Source organism: Macadamia integrifolia, chromosome 7 (genome assembly GCF_013358625.1).
Source record: "Macadamia integrifolia cultivar HAES 741 chromosome 7, SCU_Mint_v3, whole genome shotgun sequence".
Lineage (NCBI taxonomy): Eukaryota > Viridiplantae > Streptophyta > Magnoliopsida > Proteales > Proteaceae > Macadamia > Macadamia integrifolia.
The window spans coordinates 32,856,049-32,882,573 of record NC_056563.1 but is presented as its reverse complement, the minus strand read 5'-3'; the positions used below and the strand labels follow the sequence as shown (position 1 = coordinate 32,882,573).

Sequence of the window (26,525 nt, the reverse complement as noted above, 5' to 3'; positions counted from 1 at the left end):
TATTATGCACGATCCTTTGCCAAACCTGTCCTGATTTACATTCCGTTATTCACACTTCACAGTGCAAGGGTGTTATCTTATAAGGGCTCCCCATCGATTAATAGCCTGACTCAAATGACACGTTTAAAGTTTATTTACTAAGCTAAATTTGTTTGATGTTTGTTTAGCGCAATTATTAGTAGTTCAATCAAATACTGGTAATCGACCAACTGTTATAAATGGGACCATATCTAGCATATGAGGATTGATGACAGATTGCTTAAATAGTGGTCGTAAAATGGGGAAGTTTGATTAGGCATGACCAATTTATCTCCCTTATTATTTTCTTCTCTTTTCTTAACCACGTGGATCACATGTGGATAATACAATTCCTCATGCTTAAGATGAAATTTTCAGTCACCCGATGTTCACTAAACTGGTACAGCGGCTACATACAATTTTCACACGTATCAAATGATAGCCATTATCATGCATGATCCTTTGCCAAACTTGTCCTGATTAACATTCCATTATTCACACTTCACAATGCAAGGGTGTTACCTTATAAGGGCTCCCCACCGATTAATAGCCTGATTCAAACTGACATGTTTAAAGTTTATTTACTAAACCTAACTTGTTTAATTTATATTTGGTGCAATTATTAGTAGTTCAATCAAAAACCGGTAATCAACCAATGTTATAAATAGGACCACATCTAGCATATGAGGATTGATGACAAATTGCCTAAACAGTGGTTGTAAAATGGGGAAGTTTGATTAGGCCTGACCAATTTATCTCCCTTATTATTTTCTTCTCTTTTCTTAGCCATGTGGATCACATGTGGATAAACAATTCCTCATGCTTAAGATGCATGGGAGGGAGAAAATTCCTAAACTATGATCAACACCGCTCCTAGTTGGTTGGGGACGGACCAAATTGCAACCCGACAAATCAACCCCATTGAGAGTGCCCCGTTTCTGTAGATTCCATACGTCGGTTGCAACCAACCTTGACCGAAATTGGAATCGCGGTCTTCAGCGATTCCGTTTTCCGATCCCAATCAATTGATTCGACGGATCCGACTTCGATTCTTGAAAAACCTAGACAGGCAAAGCGTCCGCTGGAAGATTTGGGCCCTCAAGAATCAACACCGGAGAGCGATAATTGTTTTTCTTTGTTTTTTATTTTTTTTAATTTATTCGCAGGCGCTGGTTTCTACAATTTCGAACGAACAGGCGCCATTGCCAACTGAAGATGAGCTTTGATTCGTTTCAATCTCGTTCGGCAAATTCAAATGGGAAGTCGAAGCGGAGCTTTAACTCTAACTCTTCTCACAGAACTGATGGTAGTGGTAGTGGTAGTGGCAGTGGTAGAAAGAAGCAACAGACTAACCAGAAAACCCTTGGGATGGCTTGGGGCGCCAATTCTCTATCTTCTTCGAGATCATCCACTCGGAAATCACCTTTCACTAATTTTGGAAGGTCTTTCTCCCCTTATTCTCTATTATATAGTCCGTAGACTCTGTATCCTTGTGCCTTCATTTTATTTAAGAACTTGGGAGCACCTCTCATATTCGTATTGAAACAATTCCTTGTAGTTACATGGTTGAGAAGAATCGAAAGCTTCGAGACCAGTTTGAGGCAGAAGCTTCGAGTTCTTCCCTCGGCGACTCAAATTCTGGAAAATCTCTGTTCCATGGGGTTTCAATTTTTGTTGACGGATTGACGGTTCCTTCCAGTCAGGTTTGCTTTTTGATTTTCATTGTTTATCCTGCGTGTGTTATTATTATTATTTTTTTTTACAACTTTGGAGATTGACAAGAGGCCTTCAGGAGCTTAAAGTTTACATGTTGAAGTATGGGGGACACTTTGAGAATTACTTTTCGAGGCATCGTGTGACTCATATCATCTGCAGTAATCTTCCTGATAGTAAAATCAAGAACCTGAGGTTTGTGTTGTTTTATTTACGTTTTCTCCTCCACATCCATTACATCTCTTCGCCTTGTGTAATCGTTGGTAATTTCCGTACAGGTCCTTCAGTGGCGGGCTCCCCGTTGTGAAACCCACATGGCTGCTGGATTCTGTTGCTGCCAATAGGCTTCTGAGCTGTAAGTTTTTGGTTTTTATCTTTTTTAAACTTGGCGATCTCTTGCAGTTTTCCTCCGTTGTAAAACATTTCGACTTAGGTGCTCGTGATTCTACCTTTAGACTTATTATCCTGCTCAACCTCCTTCCTTTTATTGTGAAGGGTATATTAAAGTTCAATGTTTGGTCTGCACCGTCTCTATGAAGTATTAACCCTTTTCTTTAACAATGAGGATTGAGGATTCCCGGTTGTTATTTGCAGAGTAAATATGGTTACTAGAAATCCTGCTCTAAGTATGCTCACTATTTGCACCTTTTTTTTTTTGTCTGAAATGATGGTGCACCTCGTTGAGTTTGCGTATTGTGTGGAAGACAAGAATCAATGCAAGCCATATTATACAATGTAATGGTTTGCAAATATGCATTGTATATGCTTGTATACGGTAATGAAGGCCAGTAGCACTTGCTATTGAAAAAATTGGAGGGTAGAGTCCTCCTGATGGTCCCATTAGTTCCTATGATTTATTTCTTGCTTTTAAAAAATGGCCCAAGTCTTCTCAATTTTTCCTATTTCCAGGGGTTCCTTACCAACTTGAGCAGCTTGCAAATAAAACTCGTAGTCAGCAAAAATTATCTGCCTTCTTTCCTAAAAGAAGCATTGTCTTTGAGAATGGTGAAACTTCAACAAGCTGTTGTTCACACGCTGAATTGGAGGAGCCATTGTTGATAGGTGGCACATCTAAGGGTGCATTGTTAGCTGAAGGGGGCGAATCCACAAAAGATATAAGCCAATGCGGTGGAGGATCTGTTTTTGAGAGTGGAAAACATGTTGAAGTAGAGGAAGATCCAGCTGCTGCTGAAAAATATATAGAGCTGAAAACTTCAGAACCAAGTTCTACTGATATGGAAGATGAAAATAGTATTGGAGAGGCACATCTACCCAGTCCTTGCAGGCCTTCAGCTTCAGGTAGCAGTTACTGCTTAGATAAAGCATCACCGAATTCAAGAACTGATGGACCTTCTAATATGTGCCATTCAACTCTTGGGGATCCTAATTTTGTTGAGAACTATTTCAAGGTAGTGAATGTAGACATGTAGTTGCTAATGTCTGGGTGCATTTTAATTGTATCTGTGTGTTCTGTTGTTTCCTTATGGTTATCGTTCATAGAGCACTGTGGTATCAGTTGTAATTCTGTCACTATAATCCATTTCCAAGTTGCTTGTATGAAAGAGATATTGGCCTGTGTGTGGTGTCATGTGTAAAACACTTTACGATCATCTGTCATTATAGTCCTTCATGTTGCCCAGTTGTCGGTGTGACAGGATATCTTACGTTGAAAATGGAACATTGAAATTTGGATAAGGTGCACATGTTGAAGTATCATAGTGCCATACTGCAATATTTTATAATGTTGTTGTGTAGTTGGTGCCCAAAATCTGTAACCGTTTAGGCCCTTATATTATAAATCTTCCATGTTTTCCTTGGGATTATATTGTGTTGAAAATCCATCTCTAAGTTTACTCAAATAATTAAAAAAAACTTATAATATACAATATTTATCAATAGGAAAAAAACTAATGGGATACAGATGACTTTGAATTTTGTGGAAGTCTTTATTAAATAGTTGATATTGCTATCTCCTCCATATGGTTATTTAATTCTCGATGTTTTGTGTCATCTAATCCATGGTAGGTGTAAAGAGTGGCTAAAGATCTTTAGAGTAAGGTAAAAACAAGTTGGTAACAAGGAATTGATTTATTAGGAACATTTAGGATTTTGGTTAGTGAAGATAGGATTTTTCCAGGTTTCAGCCCTTGGAGATTTCATGATAATCTGTGAATTAAAGGATGAATAGGGTTTACAAACGGCTACATGGATCCATGAGAATAATAGGGTTTACAAATGTGAAAGTAAAATATGGTTTTATTTCGTTGCTGACTGTGTGGTTTGGGTTAACTTTTGCATAGAAGGAAAATAAAATATTTGATATAGATTTAGGGATAACTTATTACATTTTGTAATAGATGAGAAAGAGTTCTACAAAAAAAAAAAAAAAAGATAAAGAGGATAGATCATACAGTTTTGGGTGAAAAAAATGGAATGGCATATCTATAATCTACTTTGTGACGGTTACCAGAAAATGACTCCAACTTTGATAAGAGAATTTAAAATACTTAAGAACTAACCAACCGACAGTCATTCCTGATGTGAAAAATTAGGGAGTATATCTTGCCATGCCTTAGTAGCTCCTTTGATGTAAACTATAACTAACATCTTGATATTGATAGGGCAACTTTTCTAGATTTATAATGATCCCCCCCCACCCCCCACTGATGTACATAAGTCACTTAATGGACTTATTATATTGCAAATAAGCCTTGGGTTGGGTCATGTATGTGTTGGACCTTGATCCCATGAGTTTTATTTGTAATGTGCCACTTTAATGGGCCTAAAATATAGGTAGAAAGTAAGAAAACGGGATTTATATTAAGTGCTCTTATTTAAGTTGTTTTAATTCAATAAAGGCCCTTTAAGCCCATCGATTGTAATGTCCTATATGGATTATTAGTTAGTCAATCCTACTTCATGTTGGAGTTATAGTCTTAGTCTATTTCAAGTCCTAGTTGTACTAGGAGTGTCTAGTCCTATTTGAAAACTAGCTCCTAGTTATAGTTTGGTTGCTGTTCTACCCTCTATAAGTAGAAGAGTTTATGTACACATAATTCTCAGATTTGAATGAATGAAGTATTGAATGATTACTCATTAGCTAAAAGTTGTTATTAAGAGGTGAGATGCCTAAACCTTTGAGGGGTGTGATACCCAAAACCTAAGGGGTGAGATACCCTTTCACCCTTCTCAACCCCTCATTGGTTCTATTCTTCTTTTCTATTTTATTTTTTGTTCCTAATTATTGTTGCTGTGAGATTTCCAAGAGAGTTTTCAGATTTGTCAGGCCCTATTAAATCAGAATCGACTAGCAAAGGAATTCTAGTTTTGAAGTCAATCGATCTCCAATATCTCCTCCATCTGAAGTTTGATCTGCCTGGTCTTGCTAGGGGCTGTTCCACATCGTTAGTGGATCAATCGATGCATCTTGGAAGAACCATTCAAGGCTACCAGTTGCTGTTCTGCAGAATCTTGCAGTTCTCTCTCTTTTAGGTCAGAATTTAAGAAGAATCATATCTTCTCAATCAGCCATCAGAATAGCTTCATATTTTCAGGTTTTTATACTCTCATCAAGAGCTTCTGTTGACCCAAAGTATAGCTCAATCAGAGGTCTCCTGGTCCAGCCGCAGAATTCTGGCAATTCTCCAATATCTCCTCCATTTGAAGTCTGATATGCCTGGTCTTGCTAGGGGCTGTTCCACATCATAAGAACCATTCAAGGCTACCAGTTGCTGTTCTGCAGAATCTTGCAGTTCTCTCTCTTTTAGGTCAAAATTTAAGAAGAATCATATCTTCTCAATCAGCCATCAGAATAGCTTCATATTTTCAAGTTTTTATACTCTCATCAAGAGCTTCCATCGACCCAAAGTATAGCTCAATCAGAGGTCCATTGGTCCAGTTGTAGTATTCTGGCAATTCTCTTTCCTAGGTTTGATTTTCAAGAAAGTGAATATATCAGCAACCGACCGTCGGAAGTCCTTTAAATTTTTAGGTTTTTTTACCCTCTCTGGGCTCCACAATCAACCAAATTTGCAGCTCAATTGGAGCCCTACAGACTTAGCCGCATTTCTCTCTCTCCAGATATATGGTTGGTCTTTCTCTCTCCTATTGGGTTGGGTTTTGGGCTGATTTTGCTCCTGTATTGGTATTGCATCCTTGGGGGTTTATTTGATGGTTTTATTTCCTTGTTTCCTGATCTTATTTCTGGTTATTATCAAGTTAGTTGTTGTGTCCTATTTGTCTTGTTTGGGGTTATAAACTGCTGGGGTAGTTTACTTGTAATCTACTCCTGCATTACCCGCACCCCCCCACCCAAAAAAAAAAAAAAGAGGTCTCAGCCGCTTAGAGAATCCATCCAAAATGCTCCCATAAATAGGGACATGACATGCTCAAAACATGTTATTTAGCACTTATTAGATACTTTAATCAACAAGACTCTTAAATTTGTTTTTTGGGCACTTACTCTTATGGAAAGTATTGTTGGAAGAAAAATCTTAAGGTTTATACTCGGTATTGCTTCAATCTTGATGCCAAGCATCTCAGACAACAACACTTTATTCACTATCTGGTTGAGTTTTTAACGTTAAGGTCCTCTTTATTTGATGGAAAAAAAAATGAGGTGGTAACAAAGGGGTGGGATATTTTGAAGGTTTTCCATATAATTTCAAAAACCAAAGTTGTTCGTTTGCATGGGGTGGTAAATTTAAAGACAACATGCATTAAATGCTTTGTTGGCTTTTGTGGCAAGGGAATTATCTCACTCTACCCTTCTTCAAAGTTCTGCCATATTAGGTAGGAGTTTGTGGGTATGGATCATATTTTCATTTTATTATTTCACCCCATTCTTTACTACTCTTCCCTTTCCTTGTCTTTAGTTCCATTTGACCCCATTACGTTTGGGCCCATGACTTTTCGTTTCCACTCCTTTTTTCCTATCAAGGTATTGGCTTGGAGAGAATTTCTATATAATGTTTCTGTTTCCATTTCCATTGACCCTCAACTTTTTCTCTCAGTTTTTATTTAACACGTAGCTCTTTGTATCCCATAAATTGATTACTTCTATTGATCTAGAACATTTGCTTCAGATTGTGCTAATGAATTTATAGTATTTTGACTCCAGACCGATCTATGATTCATCTTGATGAAAGTGCTTTGATAGTCATTTTTTTGTATGCTTCTTTTGAAACTTGGGTGGTAAAATTCATACTTTCAAAAAGAGATTGACATTGGGCATTATGATTCTATCAGGATAAAATTATAAGTGAAATATATTATTGACCTAGAGATCTATGCATGCTGGTCAATATTCACCAATTTTTTTGTATCACAAAAAAAAGTTGTACCAATTAAAATGTTTGTGTTGCTTATTGGGACAGCTTGGCTGGATATTTACATGAGAAGCTAATTTTTGAAATTTGATTGCATACATTATACCTCTTTCATGCCTATCAGGATCTCAAAATCAGAATGCCTAGAATGCAAATGCTTAAAACTTCTTGGGCAAGGACATTAGAGGGTGTTTTGTAAACACACATTTACTTGGTTTAGTATTTAGTAATAATAATAAAGTTGCTTTCTCCTTTGAATGTATTTAAGTTTCCTTGCCTCTTTGATGTTTCAAGTGCTCAACATGGTTGTTTGCTATCTCTTTTCTATCTTGTATTTGAGCAATTCCAATATCATTCTAGCTGTGGGTTTTGGGTGTTTATTTCTTTGATAATTGTTAGTTGCTTGCTTTTCACCTTATTTTGGTGGTTTGGCTTCTTTATGTTCATCACACTATCTCTTGACATGATTTTGGATGACATTCCATTGATTTTGTAATGGAATTTGTTTGAGAATGACCTTATCAGTTCCATTTATTTGTTTTTTTCTAGAACTCTCGGCTTCACTTCATAGGGACTTGGAGGAATCGGTATCGTAAGCGCTTTCCCAGCTTACCTGATGGAGAGAAATATAGAAAACGTCATGCTAATGCTCCAGCTGCCTGCCAGAGAACTTCAATTATCCATCTAGACATGGTAATTGCTCATATTAGTTTGAAGTACTTGGAAGTCCTCCACTAACTGCAATAGTAGATAGTTTGGACATGTACTTGTTTACCATGCTTTTATTTCTTGTCTATTTTCCTACTCATTATAGCCCGAGTCTTTTTTTGAAACACATTGAAACTTCATTGATGTAGGGGGTTCCTAGGTGACTAGGTCTCCTACAAGATTAACTAACTAGGTAGGGTTAACTCAAGGGGCTTAGGTAGATAGGACCAAAAAATCTCAGCAAACACGATTAAGCATGCAAGATAAAACGAGACTAATAAACAAAGTAGCCAAAAGCAATAATAATCTAGACGGAAAAACACATAAATTCTTACTCAAGTTTCAAGTGGGGACATGGGGAAGGGAACAAACGACATACGAATATTAGGTTCAGCACAAATCCATCTAGACACCCGAATTAGATATGCAAACAATCGATATCCTCTAGCAACCAACTAAAGTAGAAAATCAGCAAGGGTTCTTTGGAGATATAACAATGACGAAACAACTTAAACAATCGGTAAAAATAGGCATAAACAAAGGGCAAAGGCAGGTTTCAACGTCAATGGGCTGCAATATATAATAGGGATTAATGGAGGTGGGGAGGGTTTAGTTTAATGCTTTACCATACCGCTGTTCAGATCTGAGGAGAGAAGAAGAGATCAAGGTCCTCCAAAATAAAGAGGTTGCAGTCCACCTTTAGTTGATGAAGATAAATCCAGCCAATTGTAGAGAGATCAGCACCAGCGGAGGGTAAACAACAACTGAGAGTAGTAGCAGCAGTGCTGTAATTGCAGCAGTGTATAGCAGCAGCAGTGAGGTAATGGCAGCAGCGTGCAGCACCAGCAGTATTGTAACGACAGCAGTATGTAGCAGCAGCAGTGAGGTAAAGGCAGCAGTGTGCAGCAGCAGCAGCAGCAGTATTGTAATGGCAGTAGTATGTAGCAGCAACAGTAAGGTAAAGGCAGTAGTGTGCAGCAGCAGCAGTATTGTAGCGGCAGTAGTATGTAGCAGCAGCAGTGAGCATCGATAGGGGAGGTCACCAGTAACAAAACAGCAGCAGAAAAAAAATAAGACTGAAAAGAAAGAGAGGGAGGCGAGACAAGAAAGAAGAGAGAAGAGAGAGCCGAGAGAGTCAGAGGAAAGAGGCGAGAGAGAAAAGTGAGAAAACGAGAGAGAGAGAGAGAGAGAGAACCGTGAGGGGGTTGGGGGTTTGCTCTTAGCCTTTTTTTTAATTAACATTCATTACTTGAACCGTGGCCTAAGCCATTACATAAATATCAATTTAGTTACTAAAAATAAAAAGAGTCAATTGACTAGTAAATAAAGACTTTCTAAAAACTAATCAACCAATAAAGTAGTTTCCTAATTAATTAAAAGATTAACAAGGAAAAGAATATACTACAAATAGACTACTAAACTAATAACTAATGGGACCCACAAGATCTACTAAAATCTGGAAAGAAGAAAGGGGCTTGATCGAGCTTTCCTTCTTCCTCCTTTTCTTCTTCTTCTTTCTATTCTTCCAGCCACAAAGATGGCTGCTTCTTCTTCTTCTTGCGCCTGTACACTTTGATGTCCCCATCATTCATCCTATAAGTTGAGAATTAGTTCAAGGTCTCGGTGAGATCTCGCTAAAATCTCGTTTTTTGGCTTTGTCGAGTCGAGACCATTGGTGAGATTGGAAAATTACAATATCTGAAATCATGGTTTCTCACTGAGATTTTGGTTCATTTCCCAGTGTTGACTCGATCTGATCTAGTCACATGGTGTTTTAAACCCCATTTTGACGAGATTTTTTGCATTTCTTGCTAGATCTTGCCTTGCTATGAAGAAAAATCCCACTAGAATTTTGGTGCTGCTTCTTGCGAAATCTCACCTCTACAGTAGAGATTATCAAATTCAACACTTGGAGATTGAAGATTGACACTTTTTGATGTTTTTTAATTTTATATGCTTATTTAAGTTGTTTTACACTTTTCCTTGAATTATTTGTGTTCTAAAAGTACTAGTTATTGTATGGAATAGCCTAAGGTAGAGCTACACCATGGACTACCAACCTAGGGTCTGAAGTACCATTTTGGGTTTGATTTTTAAAAACCTAATGTTTTATTATGTTTAGAAGGTCTAAAATAGGCTAAATGACAAATTTCAAGGGCTAACTTGGCCATATGGCCATCAAAACCCATCCCCATGTTTTCCTAAGTTGTCCTGTCAAAAAATACATTGTTTCACCGAGATCTTGCCAGAACTTGGTTTTTGGCCTGGGCGAAACTGAGACCTCGAAACTTAGTTGAGAATTGTTGCTCTTTTACAATTTATCTACATTCTTGGCTGAATTTTTTCCCAGACTAACTTTTTCTATGACAACCTATGATACTCCAGGACTGTTTCTTTGTCTCAGTTGTCATCAGGAACCATCCTGAATTACGAGATAAGCCTGTAGCTGTTTGTCATTCAGACAATCCAAGGGGGACAGCTGAAATCTCTTCTGCAAATTACCCTGCTCGTGATTATGGTTGGTTTTATGCTGAGCTACCCTTACATCAGTCAACTTAATGGTTTGTGGTGTAGGGTTCCGGGCAATTTGTCTGAAGGTGAACTTTGTTTGTGTTGTTTTAGGTGTCAAGGCTGGAATATTCGTGAGGGATGCCAAAGCTCTTTGTCCTCACCTTGTCATTTTGCCTTACAACTTTGAAGCATATGAGGAGGCAATCCATATCTTTTAATTCCCTAATTTCACTTGATAGTTTATCTGTTCCCTGCAACCTACCATGACCTTGTTTCTTTTTGGAGCTTAATCTTTTTCACTAAATTTCAGGTCGCTGATCAGTTCTACGACATCTTGCACAAGCACTGCAATAAAGTGCAGGTCTGTACGTTGTAGCATGTTCTTGTTTTACACTTTCTTCTGTCTTTTTACTGTTTTGGTTGTTTTTTTATAAATTGGAATGGTTGTTGGATACAGGCAGTAAGCTGTGATGAAGCATTTTTAGATGTGATGGACCTAGAGGATGGAGATCCTGAGCATTTGGCTTCAACTATCAGGTTAGAGATTGTTGAGACAACTGGATGCACTGCAAGTGCTGGAATTGCTGAGAACATGCTCATGGCTCGCCTTGCCACAAGAACTGCTAAACCAAATGGTCAATGTTATATCCCTCATGATAAGGTATAATTTTAGCATTCTGTTTTTCCCTTGGATTTCTGGTATGAATACATTATGCATTTAAAAAGCAGAAGCAGCTAAATGTCAGAAATCAAATTGTAGATAGTGTCATTAATAACCCTTAAACTGGCTTTGTTGTAGTAATATTCTTGATGATGGATATGAATATTTATGTGCTGTGTTGATACTTGAGGGTTTATTGGATCGTTTTCATTGATGCCTATTCTTAGCAAGTTTTGTGGCGAATCCATTGTGGTTTTGTTCTCCCATTGCCATAGTAGCATGCTTATGAATCACTAGAAAAAAAGATAATAGGATGAAAGAGGATGTGTCATGGGAATTTTGAATAGTCCAAAACACCAATATGTCAAATTTTTTTCTCTTTTCTAATGCATTATGAAATATATCTCTAAAGTAATCTAGGTCCCATAAGAGATGATGTTTTAAACACCGCCCCTTTTCCCCCCCCCCCAAAAAAAAAAAAAAAAAAAGAGAGAGAGAATAATAGACGATGGTGACTTAAATTTTGTCTAGGTAGAAGTTCTGGGTGCCTACTGCCTTTTGATGTGTATAACACATTAGACACACTCAATCAGATTGCAGAAAATGGCACGTGCCATGTTTTGTAGATTCCGAGATAGGAATGTTGTTAAACTGTATTAAGGTTTTAAGGAAGAGAATCACATAATTAATAACTCAGGCACTAGGAAGCTGTTCTTTTCTTAAACTCTCATTGTGTTACCCTTTGCTAGCTTTTCTAACTTTTTTCCATTTGACTTAATCGACTTTTTTTGGGTACCCACCACTAAATCTGTACATCTTTATAATTCATAATTAAAATTTTGGAAGTCAGACTTTAACAGCATCTTTTGGCCTGTAATCTTATTTGTTTTTCAGGTCTATGACTATTTAAATGAACTTCCAATCAAGGCACTTCCAGGCATTGGGCGTGTATTAGAGGAGAAGTTGAAAAGAAGTCATATTCAAACTTGTGGCCAGTTGCATATGATTTCCAAGGTTATAAGATTTCAAATTGATATGGATTATTTTTTCTTTTGGGCAAGGATTAATCATATAACTGGTTATATCATTGTTCTGATACTTGGGGAACTGATGTGTTGCACCTTATTAGTTCATCTTGCCATAGTACTCGGTTACTTGCTATTACAATGGCACATCACTTCCAAATGGTCCTTTTATGTAGTTTCTCTTGATTTTATTTCTCTGTTGCATTTTATAAAATTTGTTGCTGGTAGCTCGTCAGTGAGCTATGTCATATATTATTTTTCTTTCTGTGATTTTTTCCCTTAATGGAGTAACAGTGAAGGTTTTAGTAACCCACTTGGTGACAAAATTGTACACATACATCAATATTATGAAAAATCCATCCGGGAGAAAAAGAAATTAACAGAAAATTTTGGGAAAGCAGATATGCAGAACCCTCCGCTCTTTTTAACTCGTGATAGGGTAGGCCTGAGCATACAGAAGAATCTCTCCCCACACTTGCTACACCTCAGACTTCAAATAAAGTGAAAACAAAATACTATCTTGCAAATTCTTTCCATACAGCTCCTGATTGGTTACTTATTTTAACATCATTGGGGAATTATTTTAGTTATGTGATGGGATTTAAATGAAATTATGGAAAAGTTCATTGTTAACTTATATAGTTATATCACTATAAGTAGAACTTAGATCTGGATAAATTTCTGTTTGAGGATGGTGATAGCAAGGGGTTTGCAATTTTTATGCTAAAAGCAAATGATAAGAGAATAATCTCATTGGCAGGACTTTGTGTTTTACATGGATATGGTGGCAATACATGTCTCTTTGAGGTTTTTGTTTACTCTGTAGTCGTGATCTACTTCTTATGGCCTGTTGCGTTTTTACATTAGATAGAGCTCCATATTACAGGGCAAGTTGGCATGAAACTGTGTTTGTATGTTACTTCACTTTGTAGTTATAAGCTTAGTTATTCTTATTTCTTGCTTACCAGATTGACGGCTTATGTCAGACAAATTGATGATCTGTTATCCCTGTTACCATGGCTGGATTGCTATAGTCCCTCCCGATTCATGCCTTACACTCAATAGTGATGAAATGGCTTGAGGCTTGACTTTGCTGGCTATTGGTGTAGATATATCAGAAACATATACAGATATACTTCATTAATATGCTTATCCGTTTCCTTACTTCATGAATATATCATTACATGAGAAGTTTCCAGACAAGAATAAACTTTATTCCTGAAGTTCTGTAAATGTCAATGTGTGGAGAATTCTACCTTTTTTAATGCTATTTATGAATTTCTTCTCCAGGAATCTCTTCAGAAAGACTTTGGTGCCAAGACTGGTGAAATGCTGTGGAATTATAGCAGAGGAATTGATAACCGAATGGTTGGAGTGGTTCAGGTTTGGTGAACGTTTTGTGTTTGTTTGACCAAATTTGTCTTCCCACGGCCATTAGTTGTTTGCCCTTGCAGCTTATGCATCAGAAAATCAACATATGTAGTTTCATTTTCTGGACAATAGCTGTGTAATTGTGTTAGTCATCCTTCTGCATTTCTTTCATGATTCTTAACTTGTTCATGCCATACCATTAAAAATTTGACCAACATTTACCTTCTTTTGGCCTGTAATTGTACAAATGTAGTTTTGGCATGAGAAAGCAACATATTGAGCCCTCCCTCCCCCTCCCACTGCTCAGAAGTCGGATGTGAACCATATACTCATGCTATAAACTCTTTTTCCTTCTCAGAAAAAAATTCCAGTCCAAAAATCACTCGCAATGTTGACATATATTTGATGATATGTGGACATGGAAAAAGCTGCAGGGTTGCTTTATATTTGTTTATGGATATAGTTTGGAGTTCAGACAGATTGTGGGAAAACCACTCCCTGAGCTAATCCTTGATAAATTATTGAAGCAAGATCAATTATTTTTCTCTTTTGTGAAGAGTATGCCTTGGGAGTGGGTTTTTAATGATGCTACAGAGCTCCGAAATACAACTAATTATTATCTTTAGCAGTTCGTCTACTCAGCTCATTCAGATTACTCGTTTAATATCCCATTTGTTATATGTGAATACAGTTTCATATTTTTTCATCCTCTCATTCTTGCTTGCACGATATATATGATCCACAGGAGACTAAATCTATAGGTGCTGAAGTGAATTGGGGTGTGAGATTCAACGATTTGAAAGATGTGGGTATCTTGCTGCATAGAAGGATTAATAATCAAAATTTTTTTTTTTCTTGTGTGATTCTGATAAGTTTGATATCTGATTCCTAATATGACCGATTCCAGAGTCATCATTTTCTTGTAAACCTTTGCAAGGAGGTTTCATTACGCTTGGAGGGATGTGGACTACAGGGGCGCACTATTACCCTAAAAGTATGTCTTGCTTTTCCCTTTTGAATAGTGTTCATTCATGATGTAATGCACTTGGTTCTCTATCTCTCTCATTTGATAGTCATTAGTTATTTGATCTTTAAATGTGGCAAATTTCGTGAGCTATAATTATAATGAACTCAAGTTGAACAATCTTCTGTTCTATTTTGTCCAACTGTTCTAGGTAAGGAAGAGAAGAAAGGATGCCGGGGAGCCTACAAAATATATGGGATGTGGGGACTGTGAAAATTTGAGCCACTCAATGACGGTACTTCTGAGGCTACAAAATGGCATAATTGCTTTTCATTTCACCTGTACATTTCTTTTGTTGCAACAAGCTAAATCTTTGGCCCTGAGGTGATGGATTTATCTCCTTATCAATTATTGCAGGTTCCAAATTCTACTGATGATGTGGATGTGCTTCAAAGGATAAGCAAACAACTTTTTGGTTCCCTTCACATCGGTAAAGAAGTTGTTTAATTATATACAAATATTGTCAAATTTTTTGAGGTTGAAAAATCTGTTGTGATTTTGGGAACTTAAGTACTGTTCCTCTACATGTATGTATTATGCATGTGTACATGTGACTAGACTGTTTTTTTGGTGCTGGTCATTAGGGTTTCACTACTCAGTAGTCAGCACATGGTCAATCAAAGCATTACATTGAAGTTCTATTCAAAAAAATAACTTTTTTCAATGCTTTGTGCTGTGGCATAGATGTCAAGGATATCCGTGGTATTGGCCTGCAAGTTTCGAAGTTGGAAAGTGCAGAATCATGTAAACAAGGTGCGGTTGACCCCTCCCCCCCAGCGGGACAAAACAGAACTTTTCCCTTCGTTATGTGAACTTGATATGGATTTTGTCGTGTGAAAGAGATGGGTTTTAGAAGATGAATGATGCAGATAAGTCACTTGATGGGCTTATTTTATTGGAAATAAATCTTAAGTTGGGTTATGTATGTGTTGGGCCTTTGATCCCATGGGTTTTCTTTGTAGGGCCGCTTTAATGGGCCTAAAATATGGGTAGAAAGTAAGAAAACGAGATTTAATTCATTAGTTTAGTTAGAGTCCTATTTTAAGTTTATATTTTTTGTTATTTCAGTTTCGTAGTCAGTTTAGGTTTCCCAATTAGTTAAGGATTAGGTTAGGCCTTTCTTTTTTAGTGTTCGAGTCAGTTTTGAATTTTCTATATAAGTTTGTAAGGGACTACAACATTGAACACGAATTTGATTGAATGAAGAAAAAGAAAGCTTTGTGTTGGGGAACTATGAGATGCAGTGTTGTGAAAGAGAACTTGGGTGAGATGCCCTAGGGAAGAGAGATGCTCGACCCAACTTATTCGCCTACCCCATTCTTTCCTTCATTCTCTTACTTCTGTTTTGTTCATACTATCTATCTCTAAGTTTGATTTTTATTGAATTTACTAAAGATCCTACCTGAGATTGGATTACAAGTGATCCAATCTTACGTTAATTGGTATTAGAGCCTAGACTAAAAGGATGGAGCCACGCGATTTTAAAAAAAAAGTTACTTCATACATGTTCCTTGATTGGGTAAAAGAATTGAACGTCTACTTTGATTCCTACAACCTGACAGAGGCACAACGACTTCAATATGTTTGCTCCCAAATGAGTGATTGTGCTAGAATCAAATGGAGATTCCGTGAAAGGTGACTTCAAGCTCAACAACATGAGCTTAGAACTTGGGAGGAGATGGAGTATGAGTTGGCAGGCATGTATGATGTACCTATCTAAGCATGAACGGAGAATGTACTTTCCTCCACCGGATTTTCAAAAGCCACCCACAATTGACAAGATCATGAAGGAATCATTGACCTCTATTGCACAACGCATTGCAAAGGAGCAACAAGAGAAGACACCTCCGACCAATGATCCAGAGTTAGAAGTTGAGGCTAGTGTTGGTGAAAATTCAGCCACTAGGTAGTCATTGATGTTCCTATTAGAGAGATTAATGTGGATAAAGTCGAAAGCAACATTGTCACAATTGTGGACAAGGAGATCGAACCCAAGGAGAATGATGCTTCAACATCTGTGATGACTGTGAACAGCCAAGAGGAAGATCCTAAGGAGCTTGAAATTGTGGAGGTCAAGAACATTGTGGTTGAAAGAAGCGTACTTGTGGATGATCCTATGGATACTTTTGAGGTTGTTGAAGCTAAGCATGTGGAGTTCGTCATCCCATTAAAGCATCTTGAAGATTGAGCTCTTCACATTCTAGACTACATCCTTATTATTAAAGAGCTATCTGAATTTTTTTACGGCTTGAAGAGGGACGTGCATCATGCTATAATCACCCTCACACTACAAAATTCGAGGATAAATTTTTTCTAAGAGAAGGAGAATTGATGCAGATAAGTCACTTAATGAGTTTATTTTATTGCGAATAAGCCTTAGGTTGGGTTATGTGTTTTGGGCCTTTGCTCCCATGGGTTTTCTTTGTAATGGGCCATAGCCTAAAATATGGGTAGAAAGTAGGAAAACGGGATTTAATTCATTAGTTTAGTTTGATTCCTGTTTTAAGTCTATATTTTTTGTTATTTCAGTTTCCTTATCAGTTTAGGTTTCCCAATTAGTTAAGGATTGGGTTAGGCCTTTCCTTTTTAGTGTTCGAGTCAGTTTTGAATCTTCTATATAAGTTTGTAAGGGGCGACAACATTGAACACGGATTTGATTGAATAAAGAAAAAGAAAGCTTTGTGCTGAAGAACTGTGAGATGAAGTGCTATGAGAAACAAGCTTGGATGAGATGCCCATGGGTGAGATGCCCTAGGGAAGAGTGAGATGCTCGACCCAACTTATTCGCCTACTCCATTCTTCCCTTCATCCTCTAACTTCTGTTTTGTTCATACTATCTGTCCCTAAATCTGATTTTTATTGAATTTACCAAAGATCCTACCTGGGATTGGATCACTTATATTAATGAAAATCTATGTATATTTAAGGTTACGGGTTGGGAACATTTGTCATAGGTTGTTATGGAATTTCTATTCTTTGGACAGATGCTTGGTGCTGTATGGTAGGCAAAAAGTTGGGTTTGCCCAGTGTTGCATCATGTATGTGTTCTAGTTACAGGTTTTCTTCTCTTAGAATTGTCTTCTGAATCATCATGTGTAGTATATTGAGCATTTCCTGTCTATTGAAAGATTGTACTTTTTTAATTAGGGCATGGATCATAACAAAGACATTAATTAGGCATCAGACATGGCTAAATTTTGGGAAATCAAGTGTCCTTGTTACATACGACTATTTTTTCCCAGTTTAAAAAAATCATTATTTTCTCTTTAAATTGGCATTGTGATCCTTTTGGATGTGAACTGTATTTGTGAATTTTGTTTGATTTGAAGGGAATGAGAAAAACTCTTTGAAATCATGGCTGCTCTCTGCCTCGGCGATTACAGAAGAACCTCATAACACCAGTTCTCTGGCCAAAAAGAGGGCTGATGAAGGTAAGCCCAATCAAATGGTATAATTGATTTACAAATGTCTTTAGCTTCTTCTTGGTCACCCCTTTTTTTATTTTCCCGTTTCTTCTTGACTAGGAATGGTTTCTGAATACTGCATGTGTATTTAAGTTTTGAGAATTTGTTGCATTAAGTCCTTAACTATTTTAGTGCAGGCTAATGCTTAGAATCCCAAATTCGTACTTCATGCTGAATGTGATTCACAAAAGCTAAAGTTAATAGCTTGTAGTATAGTTTTGTCATGGTGGTGGTGGGAAGCATAGTGTCCACCTCATTGCCTTGCTCCTTGGATGTTTCATTGTGGCATTTTCCTTGTTGCCTTCTGTGCATCGTCTTATGAACAGTGTAGGCACTATTCATTCTACTGTTGCACCCACAAGGACTTGCTCTGGTTGAGTAAAACAAAGCTTGTTTTGTATTTATGCCAATTCGTAAAGCTGTTGCAGAGCTTCTGCTTATTGTCTTGCACTGTTGCACATTGCTATAGATCTTAGGCTTTGTTATCTTTCCAGTTGTTTATTTACTGTTGCTAATTGTTGGTTATTTCTGGTTGGCATGTGAGGCTATGAGTATAATGTGTATAAGTTTCATAGGTTATTTCATACCAGCTTTGTGATTTCTATGTGAGCCAATCCTATTTAATTGGTAAAAGGATTTTGTGCATTGAATAGAGTTGTGTTATTATATGTATATGTATTTTACATTATTTCTATTGTATCTGAATTTCCTTCTTCTTGTGTAGTTTTTTTTAATCTCCACCATTGTTGATTTGTTGTTTCATTCTTTATTAGCTCTATCCAATCTTCCAATTAGGTCTCTTTAAATTAAAACATTAGCGGTATTCTGATAAATAACACTTATGATGTATGGTGCGGAATGTTGGGCAGTTAGAAGCATCATATAGATAAACTCAGTGTAGCGGAGATGAATGGAAAAACTATGAATGATGAAGTAAGGAATGATCATATTAGAGCTGATTCGAGAGTAGCTTTGATCAAGATTTATCAAGGTGATAATGTGACCAAGGCAAGGGGAGGATGATAAAAATCAAAGCGCCACCAACAAGGCGATGCCTAGGTGCCAGTCTAGGCTGAGGCACCTTGTTACCTAGGTGATGCCTAGTGATTTGATTCAGATTGAAGGAACTAAAAGAACTAGGGGTTGACCTAAAATGACCTTAGGAGAGAAGTGGTGAGGAAAGACATGCATAGCTTAGGCCCTGTATCAAGTATGACCTCGAATAGAGCTGACTGGAGGGCAAGGTTCCTTGTAGCTGACTCCATTTAGCCGGGATAAGGCTGAGTTGTTTTTGTGTTATTCTGATAAATAATGTCTCATAATAAAATCATTCTCACCAATACTGTAAATGTTGAGTGTTAAGTGTGAATACATCTTTTCCAATTGTACAAAAGATCAGGTATTTAGTAAATTGGAACAAAATTGGAAAACGTTCAAAATTAGAAAAGCTAGCTTGCAGTGGAGTATACTTATGTAAGGTTCTTACAGAACCTGTAACTGACTCTAGAGAATTCAGTCTATGTTTTGTTTTTCAGACCTGTGAACTCAATTGCATTGCTTTGAGAATGGTATCAGTCCTTGATATGCAATTAAATGCACATTTCGCAGAGATTGGGGAACAGAGTGTTGATGGAAGTTCTCATCAGCTCATCAATTCAACTGGTTCTTCATATGTGCACGCAAACCAATCAAGGGAAGCTTGTTTAAACCAGGTTTCCGCACTGCCGCCAATATACCATCTTGATAGAGGTGTTATTGAGAGTCTCCCTCCAGAAATATTTTCAGAAGTAAATGAAATGTATGGTGGGAAGTTAATTGATTTCATGGAGACAAACATAGATAGACGTAGCAGTTTAAGTGGTTCTATGTGCATCACATCACAAGTGGAAGGTAACTTCTTCTTCTTCTTCTTCTTCTTCTTTTTTTTTTTTTTTTTTTTTTTTTTTTTAATGAGCAGCGGGGGTGGTTGGTCTAAAGAACAAAAAATTGGAAGGTAACCTTTCTTATGGATATTAAAAATCCAAGCCCATACTTATTGGAATGATCCTTACATATTGATTTTGTCTAGGTGCAAGAAATAAGGGCAAGCGACCTCTTTCTCAAAATGTGGTTCACCTAAGCAGCATTGCAGCTGAAGGCACGGTTAGCATTCTTATTTATATCTATGGCTTGTTTCTTCTTCTATATGTTTTCCTCATCAACAATGTTGCGTTGGTTGTGTGAAAGGACCTTTTGTCCGGCATCTTGATAACAGAAGACAAGTAATAGAAGCTAACCTCTAACTTTTTGTATATCTTATGGTGTTCATTTATGTCCTACTATGCTTTTACCAACTACAATTAAGGGGAAAATGTTATGGAACTGCTCTAAGGTCAGTCAAACTTTATGGAGATAAACATGGGTGTTTAAGAATGACATGTGTGTATGGCTCATGTTTCATGCCATTCCCATTGCCACGTAAAACATTTTGGTTTGAGGAATGTCTCTCTGATATTAGTTTTAGAAAGTTTTAATTTACATTATTAGTATTGGATAGGTTTAATTTAGATGAGTTTTGCTTATTTTATTTTATGAAATGTTAATGATCCATGCTGCATCTCCCAGTGGCAACCAGTACTAGGTTTGGATCCTGACACACTTCTTTTCTTGTTTCAATGCATCAGTCTCCAGAAACTGAAGCAGGAGTTCTAGGGAGAAATATCTCCGCAAAATTGCCAGTGCCATCTCCTGAAACTGAAAAGGCAAATCAGGTTTTTTTTTTCATTTTATGTATTTCCATTATTTCCATAGGTATCATGCACAGCAAAATATGAATTATATCTTCTTTCAGGTGAGGCAGAATACATTACAGGAAATTCAGTCACTTCCTGTTTCTACACCAGGATCCTCAAATTTCAATATGACTACTATGGGTGCTGATCAAGTAGATTTAATGCCTGCCTCTTTAAGTCAAATTGATATTTCAGTTTTGCAACAATTACCTGAAGAACTGAAGGTTGACATACTGGAGTTACTTCCCGCACACAGAATGCCAGAATGTTCTAGTGATGCTACTCTAGATCCCCCAAGGGAATACTGTCATGAAAAATTTGGAAAGAAGAACATTGCTAATCGTTTGAGTGGATCTGAGTCAGCTTCAGAGAATAGTATTTGGGCTGGAAATCCTCCAAAATGGGTTGGGAAATTCAAAGCCAGCAGATGCTTGATTTTGAACATGTTTTCTGAGTTATATTACTTATCTGGGATGACTGGGCTTTTATCATCAATTCTTCAACGTGCATTTTCTATGTCTTCCTTTTCTCTGGATGCAAGTCCTGATGTTTGGGATGAAGCTATTTGCAGCTTATTTGAGCTTCTGAAGCAGTACATTGAATTAAAGGTTGAATCAGATATTGAGGAGATCTACGTTTGCTTTCGTTTTCTCAGAAGGTAGACAAAGAAGACAATATTTGTTTCCATTTTCTGTGAAAAGACTCATGCAGGAGATGTTATGGTGTTAAAATTGCTTTTTCATTGATAGTAGTTTTGATACTGCTTTGGTCTTATTACATTCATTCTCTAGTGACTTATATTTAAGTATTACTAGCATAGTTCTAGGGGGCTCCTTTGCTTAATATGAAAAATATATGAGGTTGAGGGGTTCATTTTCTGTTTCCAAATTTTGTAATTTCACTTTCTGTTTTGGACCTGAGCTCTATAAGATTCATGTAAGAGGTCTGTGGCCATCAGTTTTAGTTCATCTTGTCAAGAAATATTTTGACAGCTCTTGTTACTTGTGGGCAAGGATGAGTGTCGCCAAGTTCTCTTGGTTCCGTAGTTGTCAAGGCGTCATCTAGGCAGTGCCTAGGTGCTTCGTTGGTGTTGCCTTGGTTTTTTCTCCTTCCACTGCCTTGGGTTGCCAGCTAGCTGCCTTGACAACCATGTTTGGTTCTTCTTCGATATAATGTTTTTATTACTTCTTAAAATATTTGAGCAGTTATTAAATCAGAATGATAATAACTCAAATCAAACCAGTGGAGTGGCAGTCATCCTATCCATTGTGTCCATTATCTGGGCGCTGTTTGGAATCTTCTATGCATCCACTTGTGGCTTTCAAGGTGTAACATTAGTAAAATTGGATTGCTTCTGGAAACAACCATGAGGACAGACAACTAATGACCCTCTCCTTGACTGCATGCTAAAAGCTTAATCCTCGAAACGTGTTAGCTCAGCCAGGTAGAAGCCCTTGTTTTGGAGCTCCCCAAAATGGAATTTTATAATGTTCTTTGTTTGTAATTCCATATTTGTTGCTCATATTTGAAAATTTTGCTTGGAACCCTCAGTAGAATATTGTCAATTTAATATCTTACCATTTTTAAGTTTATTTCTTCTTCCTTGTTCTTAGGGGTACACAATCAAGGTTAGGGAAGTAGTTCATGACTGGTTCTGAATCATGGCTTTGGTCCAATTGTCTATTTGCAATGACGCTACTTCCAGTATATTTCTTGCATTCCTTGATCTACATATTGTTTGTATGTTTTTCCTTTTTCTTTTTTTGCATGAGACAGTGCATATGGGGGGAGCAATGCCGCCTCCATATGTATGTGCTTTCTTTCTCTTCTGGGAAAAATCCATTAGCTTAATTACCAGTTATCATCAACTCCAGATTACAGTTACTGTTTCTCCTTTCACATTATTAGCCATTTGAATGTTATAATTGTCTGATTACCATGATGTACCCTTGTGTAGTGGTGCATTTTAATATTGAAAATTAGAACGTCCTAGTTTGTGTTGCTAAAGTGCTAACCAATAAGGAAGGCATCCTAGCAATGCTTCCCACCCCAGTGATGAGGTTTCTTCACTTCTTGAGTTACTCTGTATGACGGCACTCAATGATACAGATAATAATCAATTCTTACCATAGTTGATATGATTTTTCTTATTTTCTATAACCTGCTGCAGTATGGACATGGGCATTATTCACTGTAGCCTTTTATGTTGTTAGGTAGCACAGATTTTAACTGCAACTTGGTAATCCATCAGGTTCACTATGAAGTCGAGGTTTTTCTTACAAGTATATGATGTCGTTCTTCCTTTCCTTCAGGTACATATTTTTCTTTGCCCGTTATATCTTGTTAAGATTTGCTTGGATGGATGAGCTTACATGCCTTTCTTTGTGTAACAATTATAATATCTTATTCCAAAGGTTCTCTTTTTCCCACATTAAGTAATAGTGTTCCCTGTTTTGACATGGAAATAGCAACGTAAGCCGAATTCTTGAATATAAGCAGATCTTTAATAATTTATGCTTTGAGTTTAATATTATCCCATGCTTTTTTTTTTTTTTACTTGAGATATGGTCAAATTGACTTCTTTGTACTTTAAAAAAATTGCATCGAAGTTATATAATTTAGTGAGTTTCATGGATTGCATTAAGTCAGAAAATTCCTGAGCATCTTCAAGTTTGTATTTTATCTGTATGTTTTTTACCTCCCATGTTAGTTATTAACTTGGTGCAAAGTGTTTCTCATTATTTTTGATTTTGCTAATTCTCTGATTGCTAATGTTCATTTTTCTAGAGTTCCATCAATGAATGCTATGGTGGATACTTGAATATTTCAAATGCAGAGTAGGGTGTCACTATCATACATTACTGAACCAGCTTGATCCCTTCCCCAGGTAAGGCATCTTACCAATTGGCATTTTCAGGAGTTCTAGAGTCCTTACATTACATTCAGGTGCTTAGCAGTCATTTTTCTTATTTATAGCATAATAATGTTCTAGATTAGAAATTATCTTTGTGATTCTTCAGTAAATTGCAAGAAAAAAAACCCAAGTTTTTTGAAGTATAATTTGGTTGCATACTTGGGAAGTTCACTTTTGATATGAAATGTGCCACCTGAGGAACTCTAGGAATGCTTGTCAACCGCCCATTAGCTTAGGAGTTTGGGTGGGCATTAAAGCGCAAATAAATGGGGTGGGCTTCTATTTAATCCATCTCTCTGCAGAAGCCCGAGTGTTCAACCAAATTGTGGCTCACACTATACCACCTTGAGGCATATTTGAAGGGTCAAAAGGACAAGGCCGAATATCTTGGATCTTTCTTCTTCTGCTCTCTTGTCTCTGCATTCATGGGCTTCTTGGCAGCATTTAACTGCCATGTTTGTTTGACTACACAGGCTCGATTATCACTTGAGCGGTCTTAACTGCTAAGGAGTGTTGATTTTGTTAAACTGTTTTGGTTTTTGCAGAAAACTGAATGAACTGGCGGGCGTAGGGCTTCGTTAAAGTTTCATCACTCTGCAGCTCTGTTATAATGTCAGAATCTCTTCACCTTTAAAGAGGGTAGGTTTTCCAACTTAAGGTTTACTACTTCTTCTTCTTCTTCTTCTTCTTCTTCTCCTTTTTTTTTTTTTTTTTTTTTTTTTTTTGTATAATGGGAATCCTGACTAAGCATATAACCTCTTATGATGTTTTGAAGATGAAAGTTATGGTACTGGATCCTGCTTTGATGTCTAATCTTGTTAGACTCATTTTTTATTCCAGAATGTTGGCAATATTTCTGTGTGCTTGGAGGAGACTTGTGGTTTTCCTTTTCATCCTCTCACTTTTCCTTGTGAGTACTTGGTGGAGCTTTGATTGTTACTGTGAATGAAGCCATTGGTGAGTAGTGATTTCCCACTTTTCTACTCTGAATCTTAAATTTCTGTTGTTATTCCCAGGACTTATTTTATCCAGCTACATAAACCAAATGCCAATATATATCACTTTTTTCATACTATGCTTCCACCATTTTGGTTGGTGCTTTGCTTGCATGTTTGTGCAATTCACTGTGGCACAGGGGTTTAGTTGTTCTATTGTTAGCATTTGTAGAGCCAAACTTTTAACGGTAGATTCAATTCATTTTCTCCACCGGCATTATGATCTACAAACTGCTGGGAGGTTTAGTTTTTGGTTTGCCGATTTTCCTGCTTAATCACTTGGGTTGGAGTGATGTGTATGACATGTTCACTGTTAGGGGCCAATAGCTTCCAAACTTTTCAAGCGGTTGTGTAAATTTTTCTTATTGACAAGTTCTAGAATGATCATTGAGTTGCTTTCTTCTTAGGATATTTTTGGTAGTCATCATTATTTATTTATTTGGTTTTTTTTGGGGGTGGAGGGGAGGTTGGCTTGGGGTGGTGGTTGGTCAGGAGGGCAGAAAATCATTACCATTGTTTCCCTTCTTGATGTGAGAGTAGTCAAGCTATTTGTTTATATGCAAGAGGTGAAAAATATAAAAATTTAGAGTTAACATCTCAACATATTGCGTAGCCCCTATTAATTTCGTCTGCTGGGCTAATACAGAGAACAAACATCAATGTTACAATTGGAGTCCCGACACTATTGAAGAAGTTTTTTCTGCAACTCTCTATTGGTTGAACATTGACAAAATGCGATAGGTGCAGACTTAAAATTGTGGGTCTTAACATCTGAAAATATGCAAGGATCATCCTTCAAAATCATTGTTGGCTATTTGAGTTCCCCCCCCCCCCCCCCCTTGTATAAGATTCTCATGGCCCCAATTGCACAAATGTGAAACGAAATCCTTGAGTTTCCACTTTTGAAGTTAATTTTTGCAATCTCAGGTGCTAAATGTGTTACTTAGACGTTGATACTGCTTTCAACGAGATGATGGTGATTTAAGAAGGGTTGAAGCTGCTGCTGGTAAAGAGATTCCTAATTTGGTGTGTTCGGAATCTTAAGGTGTCTGGGGGGATTGATATACTATGCTGCTACACTCCTCCCCCCTTGGTCTGTGCTATGGCTCCTCCATTTTCCTTTTAGGAAAGGACACCTCCATCTAATTGAGAAGGCAAAAGGAATCTCTTGTTAATAGCAGTTCTGAATTTTGATTTAGTGTCGAACCAATTCTGGTGCTTTCTTGCTGGTCTTTTTTTTGTAGATGAGAGACATTTTTGTATAGCTGACTGGTTGAAAGAGGTCACAGAGTTTATAAATACTATCTATAGGTTGTAAATCGCTGTTCATACCTTGTAAATATGTTTTTACTCTGCCTTCCCTTCCCCAACCTCCATCCAAGTACCCAACATCCACCCCCACACACCCCCCCCCCCCAAAAAAAAGAAAAAAAGAAAAGGGCAGGCCAAAAAGAAGCCTCAAGTTTCATCTCTGGGTCAGATGGACTAGAACGGTTTGTGTTTTGATAAATTGAGAATTTGATTTTTTTTTTTTTTTTTTTTAGGGGGTGGGTGGTTTGTTGAAAATTTAGCTTGTTTTAGATTTTCATTTCTAATAATTGAACCAGAAAATCTTAAGACCAAACTACCTATTTTGGGCTAAAAAATCTTTCCAAACCCTGAAATGGGAAATGAAAAGCTATACCAAAAAAGTTACTCTAGTCTGCCCTTTTAACCCTTCCATGTTCCTTTATGACCAAGATGGCTCTATATGCAGTAGCCGAGAGATGGTGGGCTGTAAAAAATATTGAGAACCTATATTTCTTACCTCATGATCCTTAGGATGTAAATGGATACTTGAAAATTTAAATTTAATTCGCTTTCGTTTCCCAAATTTGGTTATAGGGTATTTGGATACGAATTAGGTTAATTAAGAATATAATTTATTTGATTCAAATAGATTTTCAATTAATAATAAAAGATTAACTAGTGATCTTGAGGGTTTTTGAAGATTTTAATAGATGCTAGAGATGAGGAAAAGAAC

At 37.1% G+C, this 26,525-nt stretch overlaps 1 protein-coding gene across 9 annotated transcripts; it reads left to right on the top strand.

Moving 5' to 3' along the window:
- Positions 1 to 914: 914 nt before the first annotated feature.
- LOC122084309 (DNA repair protein REV1) lies at positions 915 to 25,821 on the top strand. Of its 9 annotated transcripts, none has more exons than XM_042652447.1 (27): positions 917 to 1,460; positions 1,577 to 1,721; positions 1,811 to 1,926; positions 2,010 to 2,086; positions 2,641 to 3,140; positions 7,608 to 7,751; positions 10,152 to 10,284; positions 10,389 to 10,477; positions 10,588 to 10,638; positions 10,735 to 10,938; positions 11,833 to 11,952; positions 13,254 to 13,346; positions 14,080 to 14,139; positions 14,242 to 14,328; positions 14,510 to 14,593; positions 14,716 to 14,788; positions 15,043 to 15,111; positions 17,688 to 17,789; positions 19,431 to 19,712; positions 19,891 to 19,964; positions 20,486 to 20,572; positions 20,662 to 21,251; positions 22,845 to 22,905; positions 23,381 to 23,480; positions 24,053 to 24,146; positions 24,348 to 24,464; positions 25,430 to 25,821. In XM_042652447.1, exons 1-24 carry the CDS (start codon positions 1,234 to 1,236, stop codon positions 23,432 to 23,434), a joined length of 3,522 nt encoding a protein of 1,173 aa, XP_042508381.1. In that variant the 5' UTR covers positions 917 to 1,233; the 3' UTR covers positions 23,435 to 23,480; positions 24,053 to 24,146; positions 24,348 to 24,464; positions 25,430 to 25,821. The 9 variants fall into 9 exon arrangements, with proteins under 9 accessions (XP_042508387.1, XP_042508386.1, XP_042508381.1 ...); XM_042652450.1 differs by having other exon boundaries at positions 918 to 1,460; positions 2,794 to 3,140; positions 20,653 to 21,251; XM_042652445.1 differs by having other exon boundaries at positions 918 to 1,460; positions 20,653 to 21,251.
- The last annotated feature ends 704 nt before the right edge of the window (positions 25,822 to 26,525 follow it).